The 13,281-nt window shown below is 36.4% G+C and overlaps 1 protein-coding gene across 1 annotated transcript in view; it reads left to right on the forward strand.

Moving 5' to 3' along the window:
- Positions 1-526: 526 nt before the first annotated feature.
- Positions 527-13,281, forward strand: part of LOC141436894 (UNC93-like protein) — a 28,493-nt gene continuing 15,738 nt past the window's right edge. Inside the window, exons 1-3 of the mRNA XM_074099994.1 lie at positions 527-1,080; positions 7,548-7,777; positions 12,567-12,729. Coding sequence (XP_073956095.1) covers positions 7,557-7,777; positions 12,567-12,729 — 384 coding nt within the window. The 5' untranslated portion in view covers positions 527-1,080; positions 7,548-7,556. The remainder of the gene's footprint in view (positions 1,081-7,547; positions 7,778-12,566; positions 12,730-13,281) is intronic.

Raw genomic sequence — 13,281 nt, forward strand, 5'->3', positions numbered from 1 at the left:
TTTTTCCACAATAATATTAATATTTTTCGTTCATTATTATTTTCTGCCTGTAAATATTTGTCGCTTTTTACTTCGATGTGTGTGTTTAGTATGTACTTATTAATCACGTAATATTACTAACAAGATCAGGGCTTATTTGCGGAGCTTGCGCTCGACTTTCAACTCACGCGGCAGCCAGACTAAAAAGACAAGACAATAAAAACACAGACAGACAAACACAGACAGAATAAAAAGCCCAACAAAAGCCGGTCCTGCTGAAAATATTCGGCCGGATATTCCATAAAAAGTCAATATACTAATGGGCTAATGGACATCTAACAAAGCAAACAGACAGCGCATTGCAATCTGTATGATTACATAAAAAATAAGCTGTATAAATGATTGACTAAGTATAGGATTTGATACAAACTTGAGTCACATTTTTGACGTGGTACACTTTGAACAACGGCTAATGTACAGAAACATATTCAATATACATATACAACAAAGTGTTTTCTAAAACATTTATATTGTTAAAACTGTTGAAATATTTATTCCGGATTGGGACTAACTTTAAAACATATATTTTTATATGCGCAAGCGTAATTATAGGCGTAGCAGAGGGGCTACTACGAAACTGGAAAATCGTAGTTCGTATCGCAACTTCCCTTTTACTCGCGTAATAAATGACATAAGCGTCAGCGGGACGGCAACATACGAAGTTCGAGTTTTGCACTTCGTAGTATAGGGCCTGCAGGGCTACTACGAAACTCGAAGTTCGTATCGTACCGTCCCTTTCGCTCTCGTATTAAATAGTATAAGTGTCAGAGGGACCGCATGACACGAACTTCGAGTTTCGAGTTTCGTAGTAGCTCTGCTGGGCCGTGGTGCAATGGACACGCGTTATTTTAGCACAATCCCACATTCGAGCCTGCGCGGGCGCGGGTCTCCGCGCAGTTAGGCCTCCATTATCACAGTCCGATCGCACTGAACGGACATAATAAGAGCACTAAAAAATTTATTTTTGTTTTCTTCAAAAATTTATTTTGGTGGAATTTTAAGTGATACGTGACACGGATATTCGTAAAAAAAACTTGTTGTGTAAGTGACATTCCTTAGATTTTATATTATTAAGTCTAGTTGTAAGATTATTTGTGATTATTTATTTTATTTTAAATTTTAGGTAGGTACGCACGATAAGGCACATTGAACAACCTAAACGTACGTACATACCTAGAGTTTAAAGGCACAGATCTGTTTATTTTTTAAATAAAATAAGTAAAAAAGGAGTTTTCAGTAGAATTAAACATTTTTCTACCAATTTATATATTCTGATTTCTGCCCATCGCTCAGGCTCCAAACGCTGTTGATAGTTATGTGTGTCACAAGGGAGCAAAATGGTGTATTTACGGCGAGGGCGTACATTGAATCCAGAATGTAGGGAAGGATTCTGCAATAGAATCCTGAGCGTAGCGAGGGATTCTAAAGTAGGATCCTGAGCGTAATGAGGGATTCAAGTGTTAACGCCCAAGATGAAAATAATTTGGCTCCCGAGTGGCTCATACAACTTTTCACACCGAGCATTAAGAAACTTGAAAAAAATAATTCTAGATATTATTAAAGAACAACCAGCATAGAAAATGGCATAGCTTTACAATTATCAATTTCAAAAAATGGCATTTGCAATAAAACACTTAGAAAAGCCTTGAACAGAATAGTTGCCCTTTGCTCCCTCTCGTCAGGGAGGAAAAGTTATCCCGCGGGAACTATGCAATTTTCCGAGATAAAAAGTATCTTTGTTTTTCCCCGGGACTGAACTATCTCTAAAATCGAGTTCCATCTCAATCGGTTCCGTGGTTTATGCGCGAAGAGGTAACAGACAGACAGACACTCTTTCGCATTTATATTAATTAGTATGTACATATTAGTATGGATACTCCATTTATTATTTGATACTTCCCAGTGTACATATACGTAATTACTTACTTATTTTTTACGTTTCTCTATATGAGTGTCAATAAACGGGGCTATCCTTGAACTTTACTTAGCATTTATGTAAGAGTTAAGTTACCGATTGTTTTACTTGATCAAGTAATGTAACTGCAATTTACCTACTATGTGTTGGCTAAAAACACATCTTTTTTCTATGTTAAAGACATTTTAGCCTGCAGGCTAGTCCAACGCGAGCACCCTTTCGTAATCACGATCACTTACCTTAATAAATTGCTATATAAACTATATAGATAGAAGTATTCTGTCAATTGTAATAAATGATCACTTTTTCTTTATTTATGCGTTTCTTTTTGCGTTTCATATCTATTTACCCGACTGCCCGAAGGAGCGGAGGGTTATGTTTTTCGAGCGTATGTATATATGTATGTATGTGTGTATGTATGTATGTATGTATGTATGTATGTATGTATGTGGGTATGTATGTCCATTTCTTTGGTCCTCGCTGCAGCCTAAACGGCTAGACGGATTTTAACATATGAGATATCATTGGATTCGTCATGACTGTCGGAGTGACATAGGCTATATAATATTTCAATATGGCGTCTGCGAAAAAAGAATATGGCGAAACAATGAAAAAAAGTAATTTTATATTGTAACAATATGGGTATCAAATGAAAGCTAATAATTAGACCATTCTAAATATATATGAGTTATAATACTTTTAATCTACTGTTTTCACATAAATATCAAAAAATGTGTAAAATAAAACATTAAATTAAAAAAATCAAAAACCCGACTGCCAAAACTAAAAGGAAGAAAATAAGTCTACTTAGTGGTCCAGAACTCAGTCAAATAGCTAATTTAAAGTTCAACAGTCGGGACCCATTTCATCGTGACGCTCAAAAACTCTTAGTAATGGAGTAATGGGTCCCGAAACTTTAAATTAGCTATTTGACTGAGTTCTGGACCACTAGACTTATTATAGATAGAGAAAGATCATGGGACAACTAGCATTATGACAGGGTAATGTCCATATTTGCAAACTCTTAAAACTGCTCACCCTTTTCGAGCTCTGAATAGAGTTTGCGTTTGACAACTGCCAAAAAGTATATAATATGTCAATTATAACGGTGGGAAGTACCCTTTTGTACGGAGTTACAGAGCATTATTATATTACCAAGGAAGTTAAGCACCTGATTCAATCAAGTTTAAGAAAGAAGTCATTTTAGTATTCAAGCGCCACGGGAAAACCAAATGACCCTACCTACATGCGTCATTAGTACATTTCTTACTACGAAGTAAACTGTGGGTCAATTTGTGTTCATTAACATCTTTCCTTAATTAGTAAGGTCGAGGAATCTGAATCGCGTACCAAGAAAGACCCTTTCCGCAGTCAATTTTACGATCAATTTTTGGTAGATGTTTGGAACGTCCGCGTGACATTTGCAGTGAAAAAGTTCTACACTGGCCCGCCGACACAGTTTCTTCGACTGTATGTCTGACTCTCACGATATTAGCGATACTTACGAGTAAATTTAGTTTCTGACCGAAATGCATTGTTTTTTATTACCCGACTGCCCGAAGGAGGGTTATTTTTTTCGAGCGTATGTATGTATGTGTATGTATGTATGTATGTACATATGTATGTATGTATGTATGTATGTATGTATGTATGTGGGTATGTATGTCCATTTCTTTGGTCCTCGCTGCAGCCTAAACGGCTGGACGGATTGTAACATATATAAGGTATCATTGGATTCGTCATAACTGTCGGAGTGACATAGGGTATATAATATTTCAATATGGCAATGCGAAAAAAAATTTGGCGAAGGAATATTTTTTTTTTTTGTGTTTTAACAATATGGGAATCAAATGAAAGATAATAATTAGCCCATTCAAAATATAATATGGATTATAATACTTTTAATCTACTATTTTCACAGGAATATCAAAAAAGTATAAAATAAAAAAACATTAAATTTAAAAAATCAAAAACCCGACTGCCTTAAAAACTAAAAGGAAGAAAATAAGTCTAGTGGTCTAGAACTCTCTCAAGAAGCTCATTTAAGGTTCAACAGTCGGGACCCATTCAAATCGTAACCAGCTCAAAAAAAATCTTGGTAATGGGTCCCGACTGTTGAACTTAAATGAGCAGAGTTCTAGACCACTAGACTTATTTTCTTCCTTTTAGTTTTTAAGGCAGTCGGGTTTTTTGATTTTTTAATTTATTCGACTGGATGGCAAACGAGTCTCCTGATGGTAAGAATTGTTATCAGCTAATTAATGAGCTCTGCATCACAGTTGAACTATCATCAGTTAGGTAATGCCTTTGATGTCGGACGACACCGCCGCCCGTGTAGCTGTCACGCTGTCAGTGGCAATATGCAACGGTTGTCAAATAAAATAATGCAAGGTAAACGTCCGAGTGCTCATCACGCTAATGTCCAAGGAATGACACCCTGCACACCTTTATAACGACATAAAATTTTAAATGACATCTATTGGGATAGTGACGAGCACGTACGTACGTTTACCTTACTTAACTAAATTTACAACTTATTCCTACGTGCTTAATTACATTTACACAAGTACTGTCAACTGACAGAGATTATGTGACACTTTATTATTTACAAGCTTTACTTGCTATCTACCTTCTATCTACATATGCAGTTAAGTTTGACAGTTAAATACATTTTGCATGTTGGAAAACTATGCAAGCACAACTAACAAAAAGCTAACACAGTCGGCAAAAAGTCGAGTTATTTTTTTTATAAAAAATATATTTATTATTTTGTCATCTAAGTAATAAGTGTAATTAAGAAATGTGTTTGCTTTAGGATAAAAAATAGTCGAATAAAATAAGTGGATATTTCATAAGTGAAGAAAATTGTTAGATTTTTAATTTCCTATTTTTGTAATAACGGATTCCACCTATATGAAAATAGTATGTTACGTACTTTGAGATCCAGAAGCGGTTTCGCTTGTCCACAGTTTTATAATTTACGTTAAATTATGATATAATGAAGCAGTTACCCTAGTGTCAAGTCTAGTGCTAACACTAGACATCGTCTAATCTTACATTGTATGTACAGTCAGTATCAATAGTAGCGGATCACTTTTTTACTTTGTCATATGGTGTTAAGTACGTTGCTGTAAAACGACAAAGTACAAAAATATGCAGCTACATATAAAAAAACTTATCAGGAGATACACACACACACACACACACACACACACACACACACACACACACACACACACACACACACACACACACACACACACACACACGCACACACACACACGAACGCACGCACGGAATTACTTTCTACATACAAATACGTTACACCACGTAAAAAGGCACTTTCAGGGCATGTACATTATAAGAAAATATAATTTATAAAAAAAATTGTTGTGAATTTAATTGGAAAGCCTTATCGACTTTCAGTGCTTAAAAATAAGCTCATCAGCGAAATGCAAAACGTTGATAATTAACATACTATAACTGTAAGTAAGTACACGGAATATAAGTAAGTAATTGTCCATATACGTATACATAAAGGATGATTTAAAAATAAAAGTTTAATAAGGCGCTTGACATGCGTAACATCAAAAAATGCAAATTTATAATGTTTGCCCGCACACCTCTATTAGGTAGTAGGTACGCTCTACGCATGTTTGGACTGGTAAAAGCTTATGCCTCCACAGGATATTGATATAACACGTGGCTTGATTTAATTAATTGTTAAGTTTGTATGAATTAGTTAAAAGTAGTAGAGTAGTAGTAGAGTCTTGTTTGGTTTAATTTTCGATTTATTCCTTTTGAGAGGTTTTTTTTAATTATTACTGTATTTGTTTTTGCATCATATTTTAATAATTATTTATTCAAATTGTAATATATAATACAATAAAATGCAATAAAATTTAAAATAATGAAATGTACTATGATTTAAAATATGGAAATGGATATTTTGTTAAATACACACAAAAACATATTATCACGCCTGTATTCCCAAATGGGGTAGGCTGAGCACACGAAACGTTACCGCTTCGGAGCCACTTTTAGCAATTTTAGGTTTTAAGTTTGACAAAAACGGTACAATAGTGACAGGTTGCTAGCCTGTCGCCTACGGTATACCTTAACCCATATCCTCAGTCGCCTCTTACGACATCCACGGAAGAAATGGAGAGGTGTAATTCTAACCCGACACCACACGGGTATTTTCGTTAAATATCAAAGTTTAATCCTACTTACAACGTTTCCTACGTTAACTTCATAACGCATTATTCTACAAAACAAATCGGACAGAACGGGTCCCATTCTAGATCGTGTCACTGTATCCTTGAAGCAGACAGAGAACGGCACGACCGTTGTTATTGGTCGTTGTGTATTAAACAATTGAATAGATTTATATTAAACGAGTAATAAGATGCGACGCTCGGTTCCTAATTCAGTGTTACATTCATTTCAAATTGACTCATTCATCAGACACTAAAGTACTGCCTACGCTTCTTTTGCTGTGGCTAAGATTATGCAACCGACTTAGCAAAGTTGAAAAGCCCTATTGTCATTTCAAAGTTCAGTATCTCAAAACGGTCAAACAGATAACCTATATAACAGGGGTGGCGAACTTGATTCGACCCAAGATCTACTGCTTACTGACGAAACCCTGTGCGATCTACCAATTACATACTTCTTGAAATATTAAATGAAACAGTTCAGTATTTATATTTTTTTACTTGCCACGATCGAGTAGACTAATAGTCGCGATCGACCGGTTGGCCACCCCTGCTATACAGGGTGGCTCATTTAGATCAGTCAGTATGGGAAAGTGCAACTACGAGTATAACTATAACACATATGAAGATCTTTTCTTATAGGAACCATGTCATCGACTTTAATAACAAGAAAAACTGCTTTTGATGCTTTTGTTTAATAAACCATCTTTTTTATCTGCTGTTATTGAAAATAAACTTACCGTGTCAACAAAAACATAGAGCCTCACTGTACCTCATAAAAATAACACATTTAACATAACTCAATAACACAGGCTCAATATAGTAAAAATGTTGAGTACCACTTTGCCGAACATTCGGTGATGTTTTGCCGAATATGCCGAATACAGAATATTCAGGCCATCCCTAATCTGGATGACTAAATTTATTATAAGTATACCTAATGGTAATGCGAAAGCTTGTCCACAGAACTGCGTGTTGCGGAATTCGAAATACATAGGTACCTAACTCACATTTCTCTAACTCTTTGGGTCGCCTTACGAAAATGTTCAGTCCGCGCTACTAGGTCAAATCTTGGATTTCTCGGTTTGATCTAAAATTTGACATGTATATGGAAACCCGATGGCAATACAGTAGGTAAGGTACCATCAATTCAACAAGTGTGTTTTCAGGCTGATCAATCCAAATATTTAGGTCAGTAGGAAGAAGACAGAAACTGTAAGAGATACCTATAGATACTTCTCCATACTGACCCATTTAGATGTATGAAAATGACACCATTAAAAATATAGTCCAAAATCTGTGTACCTACACCTATATATTCACAGTATCCTTAAATTTTGGCCTTTCCGTGCTACCATTTAACATTTATCTTGCAGGTTCCCAAAATGCCTGAAGGCGTGGTGTTTGGCGTGCACGAGAAATGGCGGATCAACCGAAATATCTTCGTCCTTGGTTTCGCGTTTATGGTCCAGTTCACGGCCTTTCACGGCACCGCCAACCTGCAGAGCTCGGTCAACAGCGACGCCGGCGCCGGCACCTTCACATTGGCCGCTATATACTTTTCGCTGATACTGTCTAACATACTGCTACCTGCAGTCATCATCCAGTAAGTACCTACACCAATCTCCGCTTAGATGTTTAACATTCTTATCACTTTTCACTCCAAATCAGTCCGGCAGTCCTATTTAGGACGAATGCTATACTTAATATCTATTCATGAATCATAAACCATCATACGTTACGACTATAAAACTAACTAAATACCTGTACCTGTTTTCTGCATCGCTTACTATTTCTGGTGTCCAATAAAGTGATTGTATTGTATTGTATTGTAAATACGTACCTACGTTTGTTATGGACTCCAATATTAACCTAATTTTCATCATCTTATTGTGGTATTGACATCAAACTTGGCAATAATGCATAGTTCAGCAGGGCTACTACGAAACTCGAAACTCGAAGTTCGTATCATACCGCCCCTCTCGCTCTCGTATTAAATAGTATACCTAAGTGTTAGAGGGACCGCACGACACGAACTTCCACCTATCAGCTATTGTGAAGATAGAGCGGGGAACATGGCCCAGTCGCTCAAGTACTGTTTAATAATACGGATGCTTATCAACTTACTAGAAGAAGGCAGTCCCACCGCATAAAACTGTTTCGCAGGATCTTTGCATTTAAGAACTTTAATGAGGTACAAAAATAACAAAATCACGGCTATTAGGTTCCCAACAGCTGACGGCAATGATTGAATCCATACATTATTATCTAGGTAATTATTTCATCAATTATCGTTTGGACTTATTTTATAATTGGACACGTGTGGTAGTGATTAGAGCACAAAACTAACAAGGTTATTTTGCTCCTACATTTTGACATTCTATCTACATTGTGTTTGTCTTGATTTCCGTTACTTTCAATAAACGGCTCAGTTGTGATGAAAACGGCTCAGGCTGCGTGCGACAGAGTAGTAAGTATAGCATTTTTTTCAATGGTTGACATTAATCGTTAACAATAATCAGGAACTTCAAAGTTGTGCAACGTGTCAGGATTGACTTCTTAGCGGCTGGGCACTATACCTACCTGGTAAATAACTGTGCGGCCAATTCATTCTTTTTCGAAAAGCATTTTTTTCCTACATATAATATAATTTCACAGCCATTGTAAAAGGTCAAATTGGAAAATTCACAAACTTGATAAGTGACATTGACGTGACAAATAAGAGAGAAATAAAAAAACTCAAATTTCTTGACCTTCTTTTGCTAAATATGTGTAAGACAAAAACAGCTTCGTTACGGACTTTAAAATAAGTCATAAATTAAGAACCTTTACACCACTTTACTGCTGATAATTAATTATCATAAATCTTTATTATCTCTAAATTAAGTTCATTTTACCCTATTGAATTACCCTTGAGTTAACGGACATCAAAAATAACACGTTGTAGGTATAGTAATCTAAGATCGCAAGGTCGACGCAGAGGTTGACAGAACATAGATGGCAGCACTTGATTGTGAGTATACTGGTTATTTATTAGCGGCATATCCTGACATCAAGTTGCACTGTTATTTTGAAGATGAGAAAATCGTCTATTATCATACATATATGCATTAAGTCATGTTTAGATTATTATTATATTGGCCTTCACGTAAAATTGCTGCATTGTTATCGTTTAAAATATACATTATAAGGTACTAGATGAAAACCCGGCTTCGCTCGGGTAAAATGTAGACTCATAATGATATTAGTTTGTAAAAAAAAAAATTGTCACTAAAGACTGTCGTATTTATCGAAAAATCTGACGTATATTCCCAGCCTTAATATTGCCACAAATACTTTCACAGCTAACCTATGTATCGGTATTGCACCAGTAGATATTTTTCTTAAATCTTATTTAACCAAATAACTATGATTTTCTGTCTCATAATCAAAGAAATTAGACCTAAGAGGTCATAATGGAGAACAAAATACGAACCTGTGACACCCGTGACGCGTGATGACGTGACACCAACGCCACTTTGACGTCATGACATTGACATGTTTACTTCGCAACGCCATTATATATACTTAGTAATTTATTCCATTTTTTATTGAAAATACTCGATAATCCGAATTTTCCACCTATAAGTTGTTGACTTGGATTGACTTTTTTTTTACGCTCTTCAATTTAATGTGCCTTTCCATCGAGTCTACCGTAGACCGGTACGAAATTATTAATATAGATTATAGTAGGGGAGCCCAAGAGGGGATTTCGGGATTTACTAAAGCGCGACAGATAATATACAGGGGATACCTGTACCCGGTTAAGTCCTTCCACCAACTATGAGCCCCATATACATGGCCGCCCGTCAAGGATAAAGGATCAGATTAGTAAAAAAAAATTCATCATCTGAAATTCCCGAGCGCGTCAGATTAAGGTAGGATGAGTTAGTTACATACTAAAACGTCTGTATTCTACTAATCTGACAATTTGAGAGTGACGTAAAGAAGGAGTAGGGCTAGAAAGTTGTAAAAAAAACGTCATCTCGACATTCTCGAGCGTGGTTAATTTATTTTTTATTTTGAAGGGAATAATTCAAGAATTACGAAAAATATATAATCTGACGGTTTCCACAATCCGAAATAGCAAACATTCATCGATAAAGTTATTGCGTGCAGCTACGTGATGCCTATATTCCCCTCTCGCGTTTCTATTCCTCTCTCACTCTTTCTCTATCTATTACTCTCTCACTCCGTCCCCACTCTGGTTTCTGTTGCGATGACGCCATCACAGCTGATCACACAGACTCGTTCGTGGCATGATATTGTTTACAACGTATTTCCAACGTTTTTGCTTATTTGGTGATTTTAATATAAGTTATGTGAATAAAGATTATAAATATTTACTATGAGTGATGTTAATATAAAGTGTGTATTTTGTGGTGAAACTACTTTGCAAAAAGACAATTAAATTCACATTAGAAACATTACAAAAATGTACAAATATTTTAGAATATCGTCGGAGCAATCCGGTTCTCCGAAAATCCTGAACGACATACGATAATCTTTAAATTTTTATAGAATCTTCATTAAATGAAGTGTACCACGCACAGTGCTAAAACTATTTACAGCAATAAAAATAACGCGAGACTTTCAGTATTTACAACATCAGCAAAGTGTAATGGAATCTAATAATGCATCGGAAGTTGATAATTGAGAAAAATACTCAAAAAAAATTATTTTTTTATAATAATTTCTTATAAATACAGTATTCTACTCAAAAAAACATACACTTTTTTATTGCATGTTATTTCCTGAGCTTTTCAATAAATTAAGTTCAATGATTTAAAAAAATAAGAAAAAAAATTTTTTAATTGTCAGATTAGGCGAATCCCTCCAGATAATCGTCAGATTATAAGACAGCACGTCTAGGGCATGAAGATGTACCATATATATCTTAATCTGACGCGCTTGAGGATTTCAAAATGGCGAATTTTTATGCACATTCTAATAATGGCTACGAATTTGCGTCACATCCAAATCGTCAGATTATTATATAAGAGCCTTTTTTTAGGATCTCTTAACATCCCCTTAGAAAATCTGACGCGCTAGATTAAATTTTTTTTTTCATTTTCAACCCTTACATACGACCACCCCCATCATGGAAACAATCAGATTAACATACGTACATTTCTAAAAATACGTCGGACATGGATGATATCAATATCTGACGCGCTCGAGTATGTCCATGCAACAGTTTTTTTTTTACATTTTTGAAAATCTATAACAATTCCCCCACCGATGAAAAGGTATATATTATATGACATTTTTTTCTTCTTATGATCTAAGCTTCGCAACCCAATAGGCCTCTATGACGCTCGAGTAAATCCCGATTTAGCATCGTGGGCTCCCCTATATTAGAATAATTTTGTGAATATTTTGCAATACCTGAAATTAATTATGGCAAATATGCGTTACGGGGCACTGAATGTCTGTGTTTTGAGACAGTTTTGTCTTTCGGACACCTTTGTCCTCCCTTTTTTTCAACGCAACACTGTGGCATGCTCGGTATTTTTATGGCACGGTTTTAAGGTGTTAAATATGATTTCAATGAAAATTTTGTTTTCACGCCCGTAATAAATAACAAACTATAACCACTGGTTCCAACTGGTGAGGGCGAAAACGGTAGCCCTCATTATACGCGTGTTGATATGCGTGTGGATTTTACCACCACTTAACTTTCCACCCTGTATGTATAGATTGTTTCAAAGCACAATTTTTGTGTTACTAGGCAAATTTAAGGAGAATTACCTTCGATTGCTGTCTCCGATAATGTCAGTGCTTAACACATTCGGCCCCAGTGACACAACGTCTGTGACTTTATAGTTCCCGTTCCCTTTCTAGTTTGAGTTGCCGGGGCCGAACGTGACAGACATTTTCATCTAGTAATACCTGACTTTTCATAAAACAACAGACTTTCGAGGCTTCAAGCCGAGCCGAGAAATTTGGAAATAATTTTAACATACATAAATTTCTCATAAATTTTACTTCACTTATGGGCTATGCTATGTTCGGTTAACCTAACCGCCAGCTAACACTAATCAATGGATGGTAAAACAGCCCCTCAGTAGATATTCTTACATCTTACAATTAATTTGTAATGAAGTACGATAGGACTAATGAGGTTAAAATAAATAATATTTAAGGGAGCATAAAATATTGTAACCAGTAGAATCAAAGATGGAAGCAATGTTTCATGTTAAATTTCCAAAGTAACTCTTTCCATTAGCACTTTCAGCGCCCTGGGCGAGATTTCCACGGCGCCCCCAACTTTTGGGAATTTTCTAGAAGGTATAGGCTTCAGACGGTTGCCCCACCGCGCCCTACCCTAACGCCGCTACTGTCTCTTTTCCCAGATGGCTGGGCTGCAAATGGGCCATAACAGTGTCCTTCGTAGCGTACATGCCGTTCATAGCGGCACAGTTCTACCCGCGGCTGTACACGCTTGTACCAGCTGGCATGATGGTGGGGTTCGGAGGTGGCCCGCTGTGGTGCGCCAAGTGCACTTATTTATCTGTGGTAAGCATGTAAACATGCCCTATACAAATCAACGCACGTAAATAAAGCTCCTGGCGATATACCTGCGCAGTGAGCGAAATACTGACCAAATTGGCAGCGGAGCAGTGGGGGACGCGGGAAGGGGCGTAAAGGCGCGCGCGAGGCCGTCACGCCATTGGCTAGTTAGTTGACAGATGCGCAAACGTATCCCCTCCACTAGCCACCCAGAGCTCTTTTTACGTGCGTTGACTTAACTAGTGCCCGGGGGGGGGGGGACAGTCGCCTATACCGTACTAATTCATGTCGATAGCGCCGCCATCTCCTTTCTTTCTAAAATAAAACAGATTGTTGTCATTTGTTTCAGATTTTATTTATTATTAAAAAATATTTTGTCGTTGATAATTACCGCAAAAATTAACTTTCTTTTCGAAATTGACAATCGTATTGTAATTTCTAATATAAAAGTCACATAATTGTATCCGCTCAGTCGTTACAAATATTTTTTGTGTAGCAACCCTCTATGTCAGTCGTCTATTCGCGCTCAACAAGGAACAAGATGGCTAAGTTACAATA

This window comes from Choristoneura fumiferana, chromosome 17 (genome assembly GCF_025370935.1).
Source record: "Choristoneura fumiferana chromosome 17, NRCan_CFum_1, whole genome shotgun sequence".
In the NCBI taxonomy this organism is placed as follows: Eukaryota; Metazoa; Arthropoda; class Insecta; order Lepidoptera; family Tortricidae; genus Choristoneura; species Choristoneura fumiferana.